Source organism: Rhipicephalus sanguineus, chromosome 9 (genome assembly GCF_013339695.2).
Source record: "Rhipicephalus sanguineus isolate Rsan-2018 chromosome 9, BIME_Rsan_1.4, whole genome shotgun sequence".
Classification (NCBI taxonomy): domain Eukaryota; kingdom Metazoa; phylum Arthropoda; class Arachnida; order Ixodida; family Ixodidae; genus Rhipicephalus; species Rhipicephalus sanguineus.
In genome coordinates this window covers 148,787,124-148,805,444 of record NC_051184.2, presented here as the reverse complement: position 1 = coordinate 148,805,444, position 18,321 = coordinate 148,787,124, and the positions used below count along the sequence as shown (strand labels likewise).

The window sequence follows — 18,321 nt, the reverse complement described above, 5'->3', positions numbered from 1 at the left end:
TGCATGTGTCTGGAAAGCAAAAACAAGTCAGAAACATAAAATTATCCTTCGTCTTATCGTCAACGAGACTGAAGCAATATTTGCGACTTCCGTAAAGAGGAAATGCAAGCACAGCAGTATTGTTTGTGTCAGTCAGCGCCTGCATGGAAACAGGTGTAATGCGCTCTGGGGAGCAATAAACGAGAGAGTAACGAAGTCGTCACCCTTCGAGAGATTCTAAACCGGACAGCCATTAGTGTTTTGGGCACCAGAAGTGGGAATGACTCGAAGGACGAAACCGAAACTTGCTGGCGCACCGCTGTAGTAAAGCATAAAAAAAACGCAGACACATCGGCGCAAGAAAAAAATTCCACGTATTGCTGCAATGTGGCAGCCCATGCCAAGTAAGAGAAGTGATCAAAAAAGGCACACTTTTTAAACATACACTCAAACCTCATTATAACAAAGTCACATCTGCCATGAAAATAAATTCGTTATATCCGAAAATTCGTTATAAACATTTATTTTTAACACTGTATCTATGACAAGACTATTCTTTATATACTTCGTTATAACCGATAATTTGTTATATACGAGTTCGTTATGTCGAGGTTTGAGTGTACAAGTGATGACGTACATGTACGTCATCGCTTGACATACATGTACGTCGCGAGCCCCATTCGTAGGCGACGTTATTAAATCTTTGCTATGAAAGAGGCCACCATACAAAAAGAGGTCGCTAGATGATGAAGGACCTCATTGAGCCATCGAGTAGCCCGTGGCGATTGCCAGGTGTCTTAGTAAAAAGACAACTTGTGGCGCTTCTGCATTCACTACTGTCACCTTAATGAGACGACACAGGAGTATGTGTATCCACTGCCTCACATAGATGACACCCTCGACTGCCTTCATGGATCCAACTGTTTTCGCTCCATGGACCCCCATTGAGGCTGTTGGCAGAATAGCGTAGATGAGATGCACCACAAAAAAACCACCTTTGTAACACTAGACGGTCTATACCTGTTCAAAGACATACCTGTTGGATTGCGCAATGTGCCAACTACATTCGAGCGCAAAATGGACATGACTCTTTTGTGCGGCTTGAAGTGGTCAACGTGCCCCTCAATGATGTGATTGTGTTTTTATTGACCTTTGAAAGCTACCTGCAGCGCCTCACGACTATCCTCTCTGTGTTCCGCAGTGCTGGCGATCAGTTGAATTCATTGACATGCCATTTTGGCCGCCACGATATTACTGTGCTCGGACATCTCATAAATGCTGCAGGCATTCAACCTGATTCAGAGAAAATATGCGCTATGTTCTTCTTCCTTGTTTTACGAAAGGTGTCCACAGTTTTATGGGCTTGTGCTTTGCTTCTGTCGCTTTTGTAAAAAACTTGCTGACGTCGTTCGGCCTCTTACCCACCTTCTTAGGAAGGGTACCTCTTTCCCCTGTGGTAAGAGCAAGCATTCTCTGCATTCTCTGCCTTTATTGAGTGGCTTATGCCTTCGTCAATTCTCTCGCACCCTTCCATGCCCACTGAAGTACGCACTCACATGAGTGGCCATGGTTTCGGCGCCATCCTCGCTCAGTGTCAACATGGTCACGACCCTGTCATTGCTTAGGCCATCCGCCTTCTTTCTATACCCGAATGAATTTATACTTGATAACTGAGCTAAATTGCCTTGCCCTTGTTTGGGCATGCCGGACATTTTGACCGTACTTCTTCGGTCGCAGCTTCCACGTCGTACCCAATCACGATGCACTCTGTTGACTGTCCTACCCGAAGGATCCAACTGGACAACTTGCACGTTAGGCATTTTTTCTGCAGGAGTATGACATCTCCATAGTGCATACATCTGGACGGCTGCATATTGATGCTTAATGCCGGCCCACAATCGTGTGGATCATCCAAACGACCCCGATACTCACACGAACACTTGTATACTGCCCGTGCTGACCATGCGCACGGACCATCAACCTATCGATTATCAAGGACTATGGCACTTCTTTGTTGTGTGTGCCCGTCAAAAATGCTGGTGCACTGTAAAATTGTCGCTCACTTCCCATGATCTGAGTGCACGGTTGTTTTGCTCGCACCGCAGTTGAGAGCGCTGCAGTACCGTAGCGCTCGAGCGCAGTCATGTTGTTTTATTTCATGTTTTGTGGGCTTGTGGGCACTGGAAAAATCATTAACAGCATGTACAGTACTCACGGATTCAAACACGACATCAGATTTTTTACTATAACAACTGGTATGTGCAATTTCTAGAGATGACCATGCCATGTCGTGTTGGCTTTGATCTACGTGTTCAAATCGAAGTTACGCCAATATGACCCGAACTGAAGACGGTGGAAACAAAAGTATGTGCGTTACTTAGCCCTAAATTGTCTTGTTTCAATCCGTGAGTACTGTAAGTTCTTTCTTTTTTGTGAGCCTCAGCTACTTGGTATGTTGGGAGTGTAACCCACTCCCCTCTGTAATGAAATAAGTAAATTTGTAATTGCTCTGATGCCCTGTTGATAGCTCGAATTTTTATCCAGCTTTTCAAAACTAATTCCATGGCTTTTGCATAAAACGCTTAAAGGGACCGACAACCGCTCAGAACATAAATTGAAGTGACCCCACTAATAGAAGGATTGTCTATTGTATTGTCTAAAACAAACCCTGTTTTTCTCATTAAACGCGGATTTATATTTTTATTTCTTCAGTTAAAATTACTTTTGGCACCTCTGCTGGCAAAACAGTGAACGTGCACAGGTACCTATCACGTGAACTTTTAATGGTGTAGACTAATAATTGTCTCTATATTAGCATTGAAATACAGCACACTTTTTATTAAAGTAAAAGCTTGTTAATTTGACACTCGTTAATTCGAAAAATCAAATAATTCGGATGTGTTCTTTGGTCCAGGCCAGCATATACATTGTGTAATGGCATGAAAGTCTCGTTAATTCGTTCATATTTGGCAGCAACCCAGTTAATTCGCACAATTCTCGGAGCGCATCGAGCGCGAAGCATCGCAAATGTGCAACACAAAGGAGCGAAAACGGTATTCGCGGACAACCGAAACGAGGCAACACAGTCTGCATTACCATCGTCATCAACGCGAACCGTATGGTAACGACGACAATGACGTTCCTGGTTAATTTCGGGTTCATATGTTTCGGGTTAGTTAAGGCAGGGATATTGAGGCGCGGTCGCCTTGTGAACAAAGTCGCGAGAGGCAAAAATTGTAGCTCTTACACTGTTCTTATGCAAAGTAAGTATACAGGATTTGTGTATTCATCAAGAAAATGCGAGTGTATTGACCTAATAGACATTTGTTTATTGTTTTCTGGATACTTTCGATAATTTGGAATTCGGTTTATTTGGACATTTTTTTTCCGGTCCCGTGAAAGCCGAATTAACGAGCTTTTACTGTATAATCTTTTCTAACGCTAAACGTGCAGGTGTGCATTCGTTTGCACTAGCAGAACAGTGGGGCCACCTTCGCTTGACTTATGAGCCGATGCTCGCGAGCGGCAGCATGAACGTCGTTAGCTGAGGGCCTAGCGGCACCTACTGATGTGTTGGAAAAGTACGAAGAGTGCCTGGCAGCCTTCGAGATTACCTCCGGCAACGCGTTGCCAGAATTAATCACGGAAGCCACGAGCGCCTAGCTTGCGAGGCGGTAAAGATGTCTCACGTGACGATGAGCGTTTGGAAAACTTCTTCTACCTGCTTTTTATATTCCAAAATGATCGAAAATCTCAGTATGAAGGTGGTTAACCACAGTTTCACCCACTCCTGTGAAAGCAAAACCTTGAGATAATGCGAGGAGGGCTGTCGGCATCGCTATCACTTCACAGCGTTGCTGGAGGATATCTATGTACAGTTCAAGGGCTTCTCAGATTGAAAAATACTGCTAATAAAATAAGCACATGCTTTTGGGATTAACCGCTGCAGATACAAACACTACGATGGGTGAGCTTTCTATGGCACCATAAAAAACTGGGTCGAGAAAAATCGGTTGTCGGTCCCTTTAAGTCATTCTGAGCTACCAATCTCAGCATACTATATAAGATGGGCCACGTGTGTTTCAGTGTAGAAGCTGAAATTTTGCTTGCATTGCACATGTGGGTGAAAGCAAGAATGAAGGGCCTCATATTCAGCCCAAGCATGTTTTCATTTCAAGGTCTAACAGTGAACAAGAGTGCATTGCAAAACTGATGGGTGCAGGTGGTTGCCACAGCAACTGCTCAACAGGTGGCTCCCGCGACGTCCCCAGCACAGACAAGTCCACAGGCGACAGTGGTCCAGGTGTCAGCAACCAATGGCACGCCACACTTCATTGCCGTTGCAGGTGGGAGGCTCCTGTTACTTGCCACACCACTGTTCACTTCCACTCCTCTAATTCTTCCCATGCGTATTTGTAGGGCACCTCTTAAATCTGCTGGCCTATAGTCCTGACAGCAACACAAGATGCAGATCGATATAAGATGTTGTTCAGATCAAATCGAACGACCTGTAGTGCAGCTGAAACACTTCCATTTGGATTCCTTAACTCTTTGAGGGTCAAATTTTTTCGCGAAATCCAGTCCAAAAATGTGCAATTTTTTAATTGCTGAACTAAAGAATTCTATTTAAGAAAAAATTGTCTAAAATTTTTTTTCGAGTCCGTAAAGTGACAAAAAAATCACTTTTGTTGTTTCATACACATGGTTTATTCGTAGTCCGCATTGTCTCGCCACGCATGCTTTTCAGATATCGCTCCTTGATCGTCATTGGAGTCTGAACTCGTCAGAAAATCCTCGTCTGACAAACGGAAATGCAGTGAATCAGATTCTGATTCGGCACTTGTGGAATAGTCCGCAATGGAAGAATCGCTGCTCGACTCACCGGCAGCAGAGCAACCGGCGCGCGCTTCCATAGCGTAAGCGAACTGCGTCAGTGAGTGCACAGAAGAAAACTCCATGGTTGTGCACCCGTGCGGAAAGCAAAACGAGTGAAAAAGCTACAGTAATCCTTCGTCTTATTGCCAACAAGACGTAGTTAGTTTTTCCGAGACCCCAAAACAGGAAACGCAATCACGGAGGCGCCGTTTGTGTAATTTAGCGCCGCACGGAAACAGATCTAATCGCGCCCCGGGGAGCAATAAATGAGAGAGTAACAAGCGGCCACCCTTTGAGAGATTAGAAACCAAACAGCCATCAGCTTTGCGGGCGCAAGAAGCGAAAACCACCCGAAGGACAAAACCGAAACCTGCCAGACCGCGTGCGCGTGTTCTGATGCGCCATTGAAAGCCGCCGCGCCGCTTTGGAAAGCAAAAAAAAATGACGGAGAGACATCAGCACATTAAAAACTTCCACGTATTCCCGAAGCATGGCAGCACATTCCAAGGAAGAGAAATGATCGAAGGAGATGCGCATTTGAAACCAACCGACCCTGCTGCGGGCGCGCTCGGTTGCGCAAGCGATAGCCAGCACGCCGTTTTGCAAAGCATAAGAAAAGCAACAATGGAGAGACATCGGCGCGTGAAAGAAATTCCACATATTCCCGAAGCGTGGCAGCACATGCCAAGCAAGAGAAATGATCGAAAAAGGCGCGCGTTTTAAAAATAAACGCTATGCCATACATGTATGACGAAAACCCTTTGATACCAGGAAGCTTCTGCCGTACATGTACGGCGAAAATCCTCAAAGGGTTAAAGGACCCTTAGGAACGCTTGCCACCGTGTTTTCTCTTCACTCCGTTCTCACCAGTACTTGCAGTAATGGCTGATTAGTAAAAAAGGAAATGAAATTTCCACACCTGGAATTGAACCCCACAATTATGAAACCGAAAAGTATCAATTTGGCGAGAATTTAGTTCACACAAAATAACACAGTATAAAAGCAAAAACTACATGGAAAAGCGGAAGGGGCAAATTGACCTGGCTTGGCAACAGGAGCAAGTGGCTGTGTAACAATTAAAGATAGATCATTCTCAGTTGACTGTGCGGCTTGTTTCTTTATTTGTTGTCCTGATGACCATGTGTCACTAGTCTACTATTCATTGGCCATCTGTCTAGTATCAACTGGAGACGAAGATGACAGGAATTTCTGCGTGAGTTCGTTTCCACTCGACCATCCATTCACATGCCAAATTTCGTCTATCTACCTGCTACCACAGTGACAATGGACACCTTGCTTCTGATCACAAACATGTGATGACTGTCTGCAGTTACTGTCACAAACGAGGTCACTTGGCGAAAGTAGTATTGTCACGTGGTCGTGACGTCGACGAAGACAGCAGCCGGCCTTTGCAGGGTGAAACTGTTTATTTGGCCGAACTTGTGGCCGGAAAATAAGAACTAGCACTACAGCAATACACGCTGTATAATGATAGCGGCGAACAGGGCGTCGTCCGTCGATCAACTCACAAGTGGTGAGGCGCGTCGGCTTTTATACAGGCGCTATCGAACTTTCCAGCGATATCGCTGCTTGTTGCGCATGTTCTAGAATAAGCTCCAGCGTTCGCGTCTTGCGCGCAATCTTAACAAAACGATCTACTAATCTCGTGAAGCTTCTCGAACACTGAGGCGCGGTTCGCGCTGAGCGTCGCTGGCAGTCTTTGTGGGCGAAAACGGAATACAACAAAAGTGATAATAAGGAACGCACGTGGCAATGCCCCCCTCTGAAAAAGCATCGTCCCGATGCTTAAAACAGAACATGGGGGGGGGGGGGGCTAATGGTCAATGCATGCAACAATAAATAGCAAAAAAAAGAAAGTACAATAAACAATAATCGCAAGCAAGAAAGTACAATAATAAAGGAAAAGTACAGCCTTCAGATCACTAACGCGCGTAATACGGCTTGAGGCGCACGACATGGACGACTTCAGGTCGTGCACGGCGCCGCTGAGAGTTCGTAATGCCGTCAGGGACAACCTCGTAGTCGAGTGCGCCGAGGCGTCGAAGTACCCTGTACGGTCCGAAGTATCGTCGAAGAAGCTTCTCACTAAGTCCCCGTCGGCGTATTGGCGTCCATACCCACACACGGTCACCGGGTTGGTATTCCATGTGGCGTCGTCGAAGGTTGTAGCGGCGGCTGTCAGTCGTCTGCTGGTTTTTAATCCGTAGGCGGGCGAGCTGTCGTGCTTCTTCGGCGCGCTGTAGGTAGGTGGTCACGTCGATGTTTTCCTCGTCGGTCACGTTTGGTAACATGGCGTCGAGCGTCGTTGCCGGGCTCCGTCCGTAGACCAACTTGTATGGCGTCATCTGCGTCGTTTCCTGTACGGCCGTGTTGTACGCGAAGGTCACGTACGGAAGGATGGCATCCCACGTCTTGTGTTCGACGTCGACGTACATGGCCAGCATGTCGGCGATGGTCTTATTTAGACGCTCGGTGAGGCCGTTGGTCTGTGGGTGGTACGCGGTGGTCCGGCGGTGGCTTGTGTGGCTGTATTCCAAGATCGCCTGAGTTAGGTCAGCCGTAAACGCCGTACCTCTGTCGGTGATGAGAACCTCTGGGGCGCCGTGTCGAAGGACGATGCTCTCAACGAAGAACTTGGCTACCTCAGCGGCACTGCCTTTGGGCAGGGCTTTTGTTTCGGCGTAGCGGGTGAGGTAGTCGGTGGCCACGACGATCCATTTATTTCCGCAAGTCGACGTTGGGAACGGCCCCAGGAGGTCCATCCCGATCTGCTGGAATGGTCGCCGAGGAGGCTCGATCGGCTGAAGGAAGCCGGCTGGTCTTGTGGGTGGTGTCTTTCGTCGCTGACAGTCTCGGCACGTCCTTACGTAGCGAGTGACGTCGGCGGCAAGGCGCGGCCAGTAGTACTTTTCCTGTACTCGTGCGAGCGTGCGGGAAAGTCCGAGGTGTCCAGCCGTCGGGTCGTCGTGCAGGGCATGCAGAATTTCTGGTCGCAGTCCCGAAGGTACAACGACAAGGTAGCTGGCTCGGGCAGGAGAGAAGTTCTTCTTTACGAGGACGTTGTTTTTCAAGGAAAATGATGCCAACCCTCGCCTGAATACTTCTGGGACAACGATGGTCCTGCCCTCCAGGTATTCAACTAGACTGTTCAGCTCCGGGTCGGCTCGCTGTTGTTCGGCGAAGTCGTCGGTACTTATGGCTCCCAAGAAGCTGTCATCATCGTGGTCGTCGGGCGGTGGTGGGTCGACGGGGGCACGAGACAAGCAGTCGGCGTCGGAGTGTTTCTTTCCGGACTTGTAAACGACGGTAATGTCGAATTCTTGAAGTCGTAGGCTCCACCGTGCGAGCCGACCTGAAGGGTCCTTCAAGTTAGCTAGCCAACACAATGCGTGGTGGTCGCTCACAACTTTGAAGGGCCTGCCGTAGAGGTAGGGGCGAAACTTGGATGTAGCCCAGATGATCGCTAGGCACTCCTTTTCCGTTGTGGAATAGTTCGCTTCTGCCTTTGATAGCGACCGGCTAGCATAACTGATGACCCTTTCCTGCCCGGCAGTCTTCTGCACAAGGACGGCGCCGAGTCCTACGCTGCTTGCGTCGGTGTGGATTTCCGTATCGGCGTATTCATCGAAATGCGCTAGTATCGGAGGCATCTGAAGGCGTCGTTTCAGTTCTTCAAATGCTTCGATTTGCGCCGTTTCCCACTTGAATGACACGTCGCTCTTCGTGAGGTGAGTTAGCGGCTCGGCGATTCGTGAAAATTCCTTGACGAAGCGCCTGTAGTAGGCGCACAAGCCGAGGAAAACGGCGCACGGATTTGGCGTCGCTGGGTGGCGGGAAGGCAGCGATGGCAGCTGTTTTCCGCGGGTCTGGGCGAACACCATCCCTGCTGATAACGTGACCCAAAAACAAGAGCTCCTCGTACGCGAAGCGGCACTTTTCAGGCTTCAAAGTGAGGCCGGAGGTCTTGATTGTTTCAAGTACAGCTTCAAGGCGCCGGAGGTGTTCGTCGAAGCTTGAGGCAAACACAACGACGTCGTCCAAGTACACGAGGCACGTCTGCCACTTCAAGCCAGCCAGCACTGTGTCCATAACACGTTGGAATGTCGCAGGTGCCGAACAAAGACCGAAGGGCATGACCTTGAACTCGAAGAGGCCGTCTGGTGTTATAAAGGCCGTCTTTTCTCGGTCTCTCTCGTCGACTTCGATTTGCCAGTAGCCGGTCTTCAGGTCCATCGACGAAAAGTACTTCGCGTTGTGGAGTCGATCCAGGGCGTCGTCTATCCGTGGTAGGGGGTACACGTCCTTCGTGATTTTGTTCAGGCGACGATAATCGACGCAGAAACGTAGGGTTCCATCCTTCTTCCTCACTAACACTACGGGAGACGCCCACGGACTCTTGGACGGCTGGATGATGTCGTCGCGTAGCATTTCGTCGACTTGCTTCTTAACGGCGTCTCTTTCTCGAGTCGAAACCCGGTAGGGACTCTGACGGAGTGGTCGAGCATTTTCTTCCGTTATGATACGGTGTTTAGCAAGGGGCGTTTGCCGGACCCGTGATGACGACGAGAAACAGTCCTTGTATTTCTTCAGAAGGCATCGCAGCTGTTGGTGTTGGCGGGCGGGAAGGCTTGGATTTACGTTGAAGGATGGCTCAGGCATTGCGGTTGTCGTTGTAGCTTCGTCAGAATCTGAAAAGGCAAACGCATCGCTGACAGCCAAGATTTCTTCGATGTACGCAATCGTCGTGCCCCTGCTCAGGTGTCTGTATTCTTGGCTGAAATTCGTTAGCATCACGCTTCCTTTCCCTTCATACAGCCGAGCAATGCCTCTTGCGACGCAAATGTCACGGTCTAGCAGCAAACCCTGATCGCTCTCGATGACACCTTCGATGCATTCAGCCGTTTCGGTGCCGACGGGAATTATGATGCTGGATCTAGGAGGAATGGTGACTTGATCCTCGAGCACGTTCAGGGCATGTTGAGATGGGTTCGTATCCGGCGGTGTCGCTTTCTCCGACGATAGGGTTATCGACTTGGTTCTTAAGTCGATGACGGCGCCGTGGTCACTTAGAAAGTCCATTCCAAGTATCACATCCCTGGAGCAGTTTTGTAGGATTACAAATTTCGCAGGATAAGTGCGGTTGTTGATAGTGACTCTCGCCGTGCAGACACCAATCGGCGTTATTAGATGGCCTCCAGCGGTCCGGATCTCGGGGCCTTCCCAAGCAGTCCTAACTTTCTTCAACTTTGCTGCGAACGGCCCACTGATGACGGAATAGTCGGCTCCGGTATCGACGAGAGCGGTGACGTTGTGGCCGTCGATCAGAACGTCGAGGTCGCTAGTCCGCCGTCTTGCGTTGCGGTTACGTCGCGGCGTCGGGTCACGGCTATGTCGGTTTGCACCGCTGCTTCCGCGTTGCGTCGTCAGGTCTGCTTCCGGTCGCAAAGTTCCGTCTTCAGGACGTCGACGTCGTTCGGCGTGCGGCGGGGGCTCGGAACTTCGTCGCGGTGTCGTCGTCGACGGCGGAGGATCTTCAGCATTTCGTCGTTCAGCAACCGCACCTCCACCGGTTGCTGCCCTTAGTTTTCCGGATATGGGCTAGGCGACCGGCCACGGTTTGGGCCAGTGTACTGCCGGCGGTGCGGTGACATGTAGCGGCCGGGCGAGGGTGAGCGGGAAGGTCGTCGTTCCTGCCACTGTGTGCTTGTGAGGTAGTCGTCGATGTCGCGAGGCCGTTCGCCTGGTTGCGGGCGCGGCGCGTTGACGGCGAATCCGCGTAGCCCCATCTGGCGGTACTGGCAGCGGCGGTACGTGTGGCCGGCCTCCCCGCAGTGGTAGCAGAGCGGGCGGTTGTCAGGGGCGCGCCAGACATCGGTCTTCCTCGGGGTGTAGCGCTGGCCGACAGGTGGGCGGTAGGGCGTCGGTGGCGGCGGCGGCGTCTGGCCGACAGGTGGACGGTAGGGCGTCGGTCGCGGCAGCGGTGCCTGGCGACGGTACTGCGGCGGTGTGTCGTCTTGGCGTGGACGTGGAGGAGGAGCATGACGGCGGGCTGCAGCAGCATAGCTCATAGCTTGCGGCTGCGGCTCTACTAGCTGAGGCTCGCCGAGTGAATGCTGGATCTCCTGGCGCACGACGTCGGCGATGGAATCTACTTGAGGTTGCGACGAAGGTAGAAGTTTTCGCAGCTCCTCTTGCACGATTGCTCGAATCGTCTCACGCAGGTCGGCGGATCCTAGCGCTTGAACGTCGGCGTAGCTTGTGGTCGAGAATCTGCGGTCGTATTGCCGTGTTCGCATCTCAAGCGTTTTCTCGATTGTTGTTGCTTCGGAGACAAATTCTTGGACGGTATTCGGCGGATTCCTCATAAGGCCAGCGAAGAGCTGTTCCTTTACTCCTCGCATGAGGAAACGAACCTTCTTTTCTTCGGGCATGTTGGGGTCAGCATGGCGGAACAGCCGGGTCATTTCTTCCGCGAAGATGGTCACGTTTTCGTTCGGGAGCTGAACCCGTGTCTCCAGCAAGGTTGCGGCCCTTTCCTTTCGGACGACGCTCGTGAACGTCTCCAGAAAAGCACTGCGAAAGAGATCCCAGGTTCGAAGCGTGGACTCCCGGTTCTCGAGCCATGTCCTTGCTGCTTCTTCCAGGTAGAAGTACACGTGGCGCAGCTTGTCGTCGGCGTTCCAGTTGTTAAATGTTGAGACCCTTTCGAAGGTCTCGAGCCAGGTTTCCGGGTCTTCGAATGACGACCCGCGGAAAGTTGGCGGCTCCTTGGGCTGCCGGAGAAGTATCGGCGCAGGCTGCACGGGGTCGGTCATCGTCGCTGCGGTCGGTGTTGGGACCTGGGGCTGCCTGGTGTTTTCGGGAAGGAGCCCGTACTCTGGCTGCAGTCCCTTCTGCCTGCGGCTTGTTCGACGATCCGGGTTTTCTTTGCCGTCGTCCTCCTCGCGGCTTGGGCTTGGGTCAGCGCTTCGCGGTGGCGTCCGGATCATGAAGCAGCACCTCCACCAGATGTCACGTGGTCGTGACGTCGACGAAGACAGCAGCCGGCCTTTGCAGGGTGAAACTGTTTATTTGGCCGAACTTGTGGCCGGAAAATAAGAACTAGCACTACAGCAATACACGCTGTATAATGATAGCGGCGAACAGGGCGTCGTCCGTCGATCAACTCACAAGTGGTGAGGCGCGTCGGCTTTTATACAGGCGCTATCGAACTTTCCAGCGATATCGCTGCTTGTTGCGCATGTTCTAGAATAAGCTCCAGCGTTCGCGTCTTGCGCGCAATCTTAACAAAACGATCTACTAATCTCGTGAAGCTTCTCGAACACTGAGGCGCGGTTCGCGCTGAGCGTCGCTGGCAGTCTTTGTGGGCGAAAACGGAATACAACAAAAGTGATAATAAGGAACGCACGTGGCAGTATGCAGTGCGAAACTAGTGCACAGGTACACCAAGAGCAATAGCCCTCCAAGGCCATTTTCAATTGTGGCTTGAAGTCCGCTTGCCTCTGTACCAAAGTATATGACTGCAGGTCATTTAGCTTTCCTGAAAATGAATTTTAGAAATTGGTTGGGAGTTACCAAATTATGCGTCAGATTGAGGGCCATGCTTTTTTTGTGAGGTCGTAGCATACATTGCTACCTTCCCGAACAGGCATTCAAAAGCAAACATTGATACTCCAGTGATTGTTGCTGAAATTGTTGCTAAAATTGGTGCTGTCAAGTTCCAGAAGGCAGGCACAGCTCGCTGCTTCATCAAATGGCATTGACAGTTTCTCCTTTCTTGGGCAAGCATTATGTGCACTGCATCTAAATAACGGCAGGGTACGTTGTAATGTCATTGTTGGTGCTGCAGGAAGCAGCTACCCACGTTTTAGTTTCATCACAGTGTTTCTGATTATTTTAAGATTATTGATGTGTTTGTAAGCAAATTGAACCACACTACTGGTTGCAGGACTGCGATAATGTTAAAAAATTCGGTGGATCCCACGCCTTGTGGGAATCTGTTTCATGCAAAGCAATCAGTGAGTAGTTGTCTATGGTGCATTTGTTGGCTTTAAGCCAAGCGTTACGAGGTGGATCGACATTTTTTTGTAAGCGTAGTAGTTGTGTGATTATTGTGGCCTTTACCAGGCACGTCGACTACACTGGCATTTAAAGGGTAACTTGTGGTCTGACGTAATGTCAGCACTCACTCTAGAGCACAGACGTGAGTACTATCGAAACGAAGGGCACTTTATGGTGCGATGATGTGAATATCATACCCAACTGTCGTTAGCGTATGCCTCCGAGGTCGAGCAATGCTTGAATATAGCTTGCCGAATCATATGAATACAAATGTAATGTTTATTAGCCTTCTATAAAAGCAGAGCCAACTCTGGAACCGCATTTGATGTTAACCCAGCATGACACCTGTATCATAGGAGTACATATGTAATGTTTATTGCTCTGTTATAAAATTAGATAGCCAGCACTGTAACCAGAATTGACGCTGCACCGACATTACACCTGCATAGGGTCTATTTTCAAAGCAGTTTCAAGACGTGGCGTGGCTCTGTGGCAGAATACCTGACTGCCACACAGAATGCTTGGGTTTGATTCCTGCTGGGATTCTAAATTTTATTCTTTGCATTTGTCGGGTCAACGCTGCCGATGTCGGTTTTCCTTTACGCTCTTGCATTTAAATTACCAATGTCTGTTCTTGCCGTTCCTGGGAAGATATAAACTATCAATCACCTGTGCACATACCCGCTAACCGTGGCCCGTGGTATACGGGTAGGTGCCACGCATGTCTGGAGGAAAATGTTTGATGACGTACGCGACAGGATTTTCATGTTATTCTTGTCATGACCAGACAGACATATTCGTGAAACCCTCTTACCCTTCCATGCCAATTTCGGTCTACACCAAGCTAAGGAGGCGATCACGAGAGCACCCAGACGTAGGCGGCTAGACAGACAGGCGGGCAGGGCAGGCAGGCAGAAAGTAAGTAATTAAGTAAGTAAGTGCCTTGGGTTTGCCAAGAAATGCTTCACATTTAAAATACACTGGCGTTCCTGCAGTACATGCACTGTGCAATGAAGAGAGTCGCATATCCGAGTTTGTTACTATTGCCATGCCCACTTCTTGTCTTGTTTTGATGTATTTGGGTTTGACCGGCAGGGACGGTTATCAACGCTCGACGCTGTCCACGAAGCAGTGTTCGAGAAGCTTCGCGTCTGTAGTAGATCGTTTTGTTAAGATTGCGCCCCGCACGCGAATGTTCCAGCTTTGTCTAGAGATAACGCCGCCACCAGCGATATTGCTGGAAAGTTCGATAGCGCCTGTATAAAAGCCGACGCGCTTGACCGCTTGTCAGTTGACCGACGGACGACGCCCTGTTCGCCGCTATCATTGTACAGCGTGTATTGCTGTAGTGCTAGTTCTCATTTTCCGACCACAAGTTCGGCCAAATAAACAGTTTCATCCTGCAAACGCCGACTGCTGTCTTCGTCGACGTCACGACCACGTGACATCTGGTGGAGGTGCTGCTTCTTCCATGATCTGGACGCCCCCGCGAAGTGCTGACCCAAGCCCAAGCCGCGAGGAGGACGACAGCAAAGAAAACCCGAATCGTCGAACAAGCCGCAGGCAGAAGGGATTGCAGCCAGAGCACGGGCTCCTTCCCGAACAAACCAGGCAGCCCCAGGTCCCAACGCCCACCGCAGCGACGATGACCGACCCCGTGCAGCCTGCGCCGATCCTACTCCGGCAGCCCAAGGAGCCGCCAACCTTCCGCGGGTCGTCATTCAAAGACCCGGACACCTGGCTCGAGACTTAGGAAAGGGTCTCAACATTCAACAACTGGGACTCCGATGACAAGCTGCGTCATGTTTACTTTTACCTTCAAGACGCAGCAAGGACCTGGTTCGAGAATTGGGAGTCCACTCTTCGAACTTGGGACGCCTTTCGCAGCGCTTTCCTGCAGACGTTTGCAAGCGTCGTCAGAAAAGAAAGGGCCTTGCTAGAGAAGCGGGTCCAACTCCCAAATGAGAGTGTTGCCATCTTTGGAGAGGAAATGAGCAGACTGTTTTGCCACGCTGACCCAGCCATGCCTGAGGACAAGAAAGTCCGCTTGCTCATGCGAGGGGTAAAGCAAGAGCTCTTCGCTGGGCTGATGCGGAACCCACCCTCGACAGTCCAAGAATTCATCTCAGAGGCGACGACGATTGAGAAGACCCTGGAAATGCGCAACCGCCAGTATAATTGCCGATTGATTCAAGACAGCCCAGCTGTTCATGCCGTCGGCACCGAAGCACGTAAAGTCGTTGCGTTGCCGACTTGTTCTTCCATTGCAGAGTGGCGTGAACGTTCCCAGCACGTCCAGCGGTTGTCCCGCCGGTCCTGAAAGTTCCCTTTCCGTGGCTCAAGATATGGCGGAATTCCAGAAAATGTACTGGGGACGACTGTGACCTCGGCGCCGCTATCAACTTTGAAGCGTAGAGGCGTTCCGTCCACTTTTACATCCACGAACTTGGCCCGCTCTTCGCTGTTCGAACCGACAGCACCCAATTCCACAACGGAAAGTTGCTTGCTAGCCCGGCAAACCACTGAGAAATGGCCCTTCTTTCCACATTTGCTGCAGGTTGCTCGGTGTGCGGGACATTCTGAGCGCAAATGTAAGGACCGGCCACAAAATCCACCAGGCGAAGAAACATGCATCCGTGGGGCAGCTGCATTGCGCGTCTCTCGCTGCTGTGGACTTTCGCCGCGCCCACGTTTATCGATTCGTGATGCGTTATCACAGCTGGCGAACATGCTGAAAGATTTGCCCTTTCCTTCTCTGCGTCTTCTGCTTGACTGACACAAATGCGTGCTTCATCTAACGTAAGCTTTGGATTGCGGCAGAGCTTATCTGATAACTTCGTGTCACGAAGGCCAACGATAAAACGGTCGCGGACCAGTCGCTCCTCTATGTCCCGTGCAGAGTAATTGCATCGTTTCATCATATTTCCCAGTGCCGTGAAGAACGCGTCAGCTGTCTCGCCTGCCTGTTGAACACGTCGGTGGAACCGTGCGCTCTCGTACAGCTCGTTGGTGGGGTGTAAGAAGTATCCGTCCAGCTTACCAACGATTACGCTGTACTTTGAATAGTCTTTGTCCCGTACTTGCAATGAACACAAAATGTCCCATGACCTGGTGCCCATGCAGTATAGCAGCGTTCTGACGCGAACTTCATCGTTTGCCGCATGAAGACCCGTTGCAAAACTGTAGTCGTCGAACTGCTGACGCCACCTCTGCCAAGCCGCTGGGTTCTCGAAGTCGAAATTGGGTGGCGGTTGCAAGTTGGGCCCAGCGACCATGGCCACCATGGCTTTCCCGCCGGTCGCCGCAGGTAGCTCGCTGTCCTTGTTCTTCTCGCCCAGAGGTATTTTTACTATGATGCAGATCCCACTTCTGACACCATGTCGAGAGTAACGGTAAGATGACGCGACGTTCGGCTGGGCCGGCGACTAACTGCCCGGCCATGTTTATTGCTACTATATATATATACACTTGTAACCCCTTAGTGGCGCCGTCTGTTAGTGTGTTAGGGTAAGTGACACCACCTAGGATTAATATAACAAAATACAACAGCACTACAACGCCGTCTGCCGTGGTGTTTGCGTGTTTCCAGAGTTCAGTTAGAAGGTCGATGACGGCGTCAAAATCAAAGTACTTGCAAGTGTTTCTGGACTCATACACAGCTGGGTTTCCGTGCTTTGTGACTTCGCGGAAAGGAGACAAGTACGGATTCTGTACCACGTGCGCCTGTGAACTGCCTTGGTGCCTTCACAAGTAAAGACGTTTGGTTCAAGCAGCTCAAAACAAACATCCTTACCCCTTTCTGATGTCAGTCTCCAGCGTCAGTAATTTCCGCTATCCAGAAGAACCCCCCCCCCCCCCCCCCGCTGCGGTTTCCCGAATTTTCATGCTATGAGGTTGGCAGGTACAGTGATTCCACTCCTGCGCCAACTGCGCCAAAGTGCAGGAAATTGTATTTACTGCGCCATCCTGATAATATCGACGAAAATTGCGCCAAAGTATCGGGTTTGGGGGCGTCTATCACCGGCAATCGCACGGCCGTCGCGTCAGAACATGTGCAGCTTGATCTTGGGGCTGCCAGAGTCGCAACCATGGACCAAGAATTATTCCGCTGAATAAATAGCGCTCGCACGTGCTTCCCGAATAAGCCACGATACCATGCACGGTGCCGACGCAGCTTCTGTTCTGCAAGTTGGCTCGACGGCAAAACGCGCTCTCTGCAGAGGCTCGTGACGTCTAGGCCTATCGGTAGTGAGAAAGTGCGACGGCAATTCATCGGCGGACGTCGTCTGTTCCAGAAACGCTGCTGATAGCTCGTTTCAAGTGTCGCACGGCACTTAAGGAAAGCAATGTTCAGTAATAACTACATGAGTACCGCTAAAATGTCTGTGACTTCTGTTTCCGGTCATCGCGGAACGAAATCTGCGATCGCTAGCAGTATATATATGGAACAATATCGAATTTTCCTTGCTTCGCGTTTATGGAAGAGCACGTGAATGGTGGAAACGCGTTGACACTTTTCCTCAGATATAGGCCTCCCAAGCTCGGCCAGGGGGCGCTGCGGCGCACGCGTTTCGCCGCCTTTCTTGCGAAAACCGGTCGCTCCTGTCCCCACACCAGCCTTTTGACTGCGCTGTCTCCGCACGTTCAGGCACCCTGCACGCGCTGCTCTCTGCTCGCTGTGCACGTGCAGCTTCACGTGTCGCTTGCTCTGAAGGTTTAGAAAGATCCCAGAGATGGAAAAAAACGTTTTAACGGTGGGAATCTTACCAGAGGAGGACGGTTGATCGACCACCTTTTCGGTACCGAGCAGGTCGTCAAGGGCGATGCTGTTTGTGCGAGCGCTACGTGCGTGCAGATGCTGAACGGGCACATTTCTTTGACATGAGTAGGGAGGTGACTGCGCGAGTTCTGTAATTATGTTACCGGTAAAACGCACATTCGTTGCGGCAGTCGTGTATACTCGGAGCTGTCAGCAACCATCCAGCACGCTTTCGCATGCGTTTTCTATTGATAACTTTTCAGTTGCTTGGATGCCAAGTTTGTCGTGCGGCTTTAAATTTATTATGAGCTCAGTGTGAAGAGCATAAATTTACATCTGCCCTTTAGGAGGGTGTCAACTTGAGCTTGTTGGCATGGCTTCATCTTCGGAAACGCTTTTCATGCATTAGTCACGGCGCAGGCGTAGGGCTTCCCCTTTCCCTTTCCCTCATCCTCTCTTGTTTATCTATTTCCAAGGAAGCGTATATATGTGCTCGCACGAAATAAACGCTCATGTTGTTAGCCAGCGCAAAGTCCTGTCTGTCTTTCTTGTCCCGTGTGCTCGCGCTGTTTCCGAAGATGATTACATCTGCCCTGTTGAGTCACTGGCTGCATCGCAATGCGCAG

General features: G+C 50.5%; 1 protein-coding gene across 4 annotated transcripts in view; it reads left to right on the top strand.

Moving 5' to 3' along the window:
• Positions 1-18,321, top strand: part of LOC119404002 (DNA-binding protein RFX2) — a 478,787-nt gene that overhangs the window by 26,858 nt on the left and 433,608 nt on the right. For all 4 annotated transcript variants that reach the window (XM_037670630.2, XM_037670633.2, XM_037670631.2 and 1 more), the window contains exon 3: positions 4,202-4,325. In XM_037670630.2, the coding sequence (XP_037526558.1) occupies positions 4,202-4,325 (124 nt within the window). The remainder of the gene's footprint in view (positions 1-4,201; positions 4,326-18,321) is intronic.